This window comes from Elephantulus edwardii, unplaced genomic scaffold, assembly GCF_000299155.1.
Source record: "Elephantulus edwardii isolate Elephantulus edwardi_28Jun2011 unplaced genomic scaffold, EleEdw1.0 scaffold00185, whole genome shotgun sequence".
NCBI classification, from domain to species: Eukaryota; Metazoa; Chordata; class Mammalia; order Macroscelidea; family Macroscelididae; genus Elephantulus; species Elephantulus edwardii.
In genome coordinates, this window is record NW_006399935.1 from 584,377 (window position 1) to 588,767 (window position 4,391).

Consider the following 4,391-nt stretch of genomic DNA (forward strand, 5'->3'; position numbering starts at 1 on the left):
GTCCCAAGGGGCGCAGGGCAAGCACTCATGGGGGCTGGTGTCTCTGGACTCCTAGGACGCTCAGGTATGGGGTTCAGGGGTGTCTGGGCGCTGGGAGGGGGGCTTGTGAATTCAGCCCTCTCTCCTCCAGCTCCTGGTCACTCCCTCAGCCCCTCCCTCACTCTGGTCTCACCTTGCGTTTGACATCGAAGGGCAGTGTCATCAGCAGGGAGATGTAGAAACTCAGCTCGAGGAGGTACCACCAGTACAGGGCGGGCTTCAGAAGCTGGGCGGGGCAAGGTTAGCTGTGGGAGGGGCCCTACACACACACACACACACACACACATACACACACACAGACACACACACACCATTTGCCCCAGCCTGTGCACTCATATCTTGTTCGATGAGCAAGAAGTGAGTGTCTCATCCCTGGAGGTAATCAAGAGCAGTGGTTCTTATGGCAGCTCCTGGGCCTAGTTTCCAGACTCTGTTCCAAGAGAAGTCTTGGAAGGTCAAGTTCAAGGCCAGGGAGGGTTGTGGGGCGATGCCCCTGCTTGGCGCCCCCTTCTGTCCACCCTCTCCCACTGCATCTCTGACTTTTGGCTTCTACAGGCCTCCATACAACCCCTGCAGCTCACCTGGTTTGGGTAATTTTCCCAACACATTCTTGGCTCCCACAGCCACGACTCCTGTGGAGAGGGGTGGGGTCGGCTGGTGAGTTTGAGGCTCCCAGTCCCCACTGGGCGCCCCTAGGTCATCATCACACTTATGCTATACCACCTGACTCTCCCCCACTCTAGGTGAGGAACTCATATCTGCAGGGACCCCATGACCAGCAAGTCCTTGGCAAGTGCCTATCAGGTGAGGCAGGTAGAGGGACAGGGGACACACTCACGTGGAATAGGACTGAGAGGCCACCCACGAAGGTACACAGATAGAACAGAAACTTCCAGCTGCAGGAGGGGGAGCCCATGAGGAAGTGAGGGTGCTGGCGCACCCTAGCATCCCCAGACCTGACCCTGAGTCCCAGCCCCACTCTCACCTGGCCTCACAGAACTTCTTGCTGAGCTGAGGCTGTTCCTGGTTCCAGCGGCGCCTGAACCACCGCTGGGTCTGTCTCAGGGTGAGGCCACACTGGGTGGCCAGGAGGGCCAGCTGGGGCTGCAAAGGGAGGGGCGACAACATTGTCCTGGGGCCCTAGGATGGTTTCTGGTCCCCTCCCAGGACAGGCAGGACCTTCTGTCTCTGAGGATGGAGGGGGGGAGGTGTCCTGGGATGGGGGCCTCATCCTGCCCTACTCTCCCACCTACACAGAGCTCTGCCCTTCAGGGACACCCAGAGCACTGAGGGGCCTGGGGAAGGGGCTGGATAAAGGATCCCGGAGGTGCCTTCCTGCATGCCATCTAGAAAGTCAGGGTCCTCCCACCCCCTGAAGGCAGACAAGGAACCACAGACTCTCCTTGACTCCACCCCCACTCCCAGGTACAGAGACCTTCTCCCACCCACTTAGGACCTAGCAAGACCCCACCTAGTGTGGCAGTTACTCGCATGGGTGAGAATGGAAAGAGGAAGTATCCACTTCTCCCCAGGGACAGGAGAGAAACCTGCCCACTCCTAGGCCCTCTGAGGGTGGACTAGAGGGTGGGTCTCAGGAGTGCTGGGCAGCCAGGCAGCACCCACCTCCTTGGGTCTCCGGTTCTGTGTGAGGAAGTATTTCTCCAGTGTGGGGTTGGGTGCCACTGGCTTCCGGATTCGGTCCTGCACGCCCAGCCACCGGCTCAGGGGCAGCGCCACAAACCTGGAGTGAGGGACAAATGTCAGGCCATGGAGCAGGGACAGGGCTGAGGGGGAGCATGCTACAGATGGGGAAACTGAGGCTCAGAAGGGCCAGGCAAGCCCAGCGGCAGGTGGCAGCATGGAAGGTTTGGGAACTTTCTTCTTCATCCAAGGAGCAAGGTCTGACAAACTTCCCACGGCTGATCCCAGCCTTGAGACCTGGGGCCCTGGGGAGCCTTGTCTCTGCACCAGACCAAACCCAGAGACGGCAGGGCATGCCAAGGGCGTCAGAGGACAATGGGTCTCAGAGGGCCTAAAAAAGCTGGATTTGGGGAAGGAGATTGCCAGGACGTTCTTCTGAGGTGTCTCAGGGAGAACTTGAACCTTCAATATTTTTCCCCCCTGCCTCCTTCTTTCCCCTCATCACTTCCCACATAGATAATCCAGGATCATCTCTATCTTGAGAGCCTTAATTGACCCTTCAATCTGTTGGTTAACAGCCTAGTGTTTCCACTGCACCTCTAGAAAGGACACCGGGGCAAAAGGAAGACTCAGCGCTGTAGGTCCTGGACCAGTTGGGAAAGGAGTAGGAGTCCACAGGGGGTCTGCCAAATAGGCCAGAGGTGTTCTCGTGTTCTGGTGGCACAGTGATTACAGCACTCAGCTACTAACTGAAAGGTCAGTAGTTCAAACCCTCTAACCGCCTTGCAGGAGAAAGGGAGGCAGTAAAGCCAGCGCCCGAGACAGCCTGTGGTCAGTGCCACTCTGTCCTGCAGGGTCAGGGTCTGGGCTGGGATCAGGTCAACCACACCCACCACCATCAAGTAAGTACAGCTTCTCGAGCTTCAGGATGGGGGTGCTAGTGCTAAGTCCTGGGGTACCGTGCAGCTGTGCTTTTCCCAAACCATGGATGGGGATTCCATCACTGCCTGACTCCTGTGGTGTGTCTCCTGGTCAGTTACCTCCTGGAGAAAATGTCTATTCACAATACTGACCATTAGAGGGCGCGCAGGACCACAGGGAAGAGACTACATTTAAAAACCAGCAGAACAAGATTCAGATCTGTTGACAGGGTCTCTACAAGTCACAGTCGACTTGATGGCATCTAATATCAACATCATCGTTTCACCTGGCGCGTGAGGACACGGAGGCCCAGCGCAGCTCAACAAAACTCATTCCAGACTCAGTGGTATCGGCAGAGAACTAATGCTCTGACTCCGTGAACTTCTCCTTAACTCCATTCTCATCATCCCCACTATCTGGATGGGAAAATGAGGCTCAGAGGGACCAAAGTCATGCCTTGGATCACACGGTAGAGAATACATGTTTTACCGGAATTCAGAGTCAGAGTTAATTTTCCTTTATAAAGAACGAAAAGTACCCAGACAGTGCTCTTTCCAGGTACCAGAATGTCCCTGGAAGATGGTAATAGCCTGGTACATGCCGGAACGGGGAGTTGGTGAGCTACATACAACATGTAACTCTTCCCCTTCCAGAAGTGGACCTGGGCCCAGTCCTGTGCTGACTTACCCTTGAGATTTTCAGTGGTTCACCTTTCAGAGGTAGATCACCAGGTCTTTCATTTAAGGTGCACCTGAGTGGACCAGAACCTCCAACCTTGTAGTGATCAGCTGAATGTACTAACCATTTGGAGCGCTCAGGGCTCTGGAAGGCCTCAGGACAGATGGTTACAGGGACTGGGGGAAGGAGGAAGAAGTCCCTCCTGGGTGGGGGGCCTCCAGGGTGTGAGGAGGACATCAGAAAAGGACTGAAAATCAAAAGGTTTGACAATTTGCAGTCTCAGGAACTTGGTGTCCCTGGGCGGTGCGAATGGTTAAGTGTACAGCTACTGACTGACAGGTTGTTCGTTCAAACCCACTCAGAAAGGTGTCACAGAAGAATGGGGTGGCTGTCTGCCTCTAAAACCCTGTAGACCACACTCCTTAACTTGGGCGAGTCTGGAGAGCTTTATACTAAGAAAACTCACTAAGTCTCATAAGGATAAAATCTGTACAAGACCATTATTGTGGAAATAGGTGAGTGGTAACACGTGTATGAGATTCTAATAGGGGACAGGGGACCAGAGAGGTGAGAATAGGCAAGGGGTAATCAGGGCTCAAATAGTTTGATGGGAGGGTTGGAAAAGTGGGGTATCTGGTGTGAGGGTCAATGTATACGAACTTTGTAGGTAAACCAGTGTAAAATTTTAAAAAAGCCAAACAACATAACACCAACCCTTTTGAACATAGTTCTACTCTGCTACTCAGGGCACCAGGAGTCTTGGGTTGACTAGATAGCACTTGGTTTCATTTTGGAGGGGTTCTTTGCAGGGCAGGTGGAGGGTCGAGGCCAGCGTGTATTTTTATAGATGGTAATGGAGCTGGGCAGACCATCAGTTGCTAATGTGCAAGTTCAAATTGAGGCTGAAGAAAATGAAATAACTTCACAAAACCCAAGATATGATCTTGAATCTATTCCATCTGAATGTCAAGATTTACTTACGAAAACATGTGAAAGATTGAACAATAATGATCGAAGACCACATGAGTCCATGAAGAAAGCAAAAAGTCAGTAGGAAGAAAGAAAAGAAAAAGCCAACATGAGTGTCAGATGAGATTCTAAAAATTGCACTG

The 4,391-nt window shown here is 53.2% G+C and overlaps 1 protein-coding gene across 1 annotated transcript in view; it reads right to left on the minus strand.

Moving 5' to 3' along the window:
• Positions 1-157: 157 nt before the first annotated feature.
• LOC102870062 (ceramide synthase 4-like) overlaps positions 158-4,391 on the minus strand; it is a 16,941-nt gene continuing 12,707 nt past the window's right edge. The window contains exons 2-6 of the mRNA XM_006896398.1: positions 1,663-1,780; positions 1,025-1,143; positions 878-935; positions 621-671; positions 158-265 (exon numbers count right to left, since the gene is read on the minus strand). Coding sequence (XP_006896460.1) covers positions 158-265; positions 621-671; positions 878-935; positions 1,025-1,143; positions 1,663-1,780 — 454 coding nt within the window. The remainder of the gene's footprint in view (positions 266-620; positions 672-877; positions 936-1,024; positions 1,144-1,662; positions 1,781-4,391) is intronic.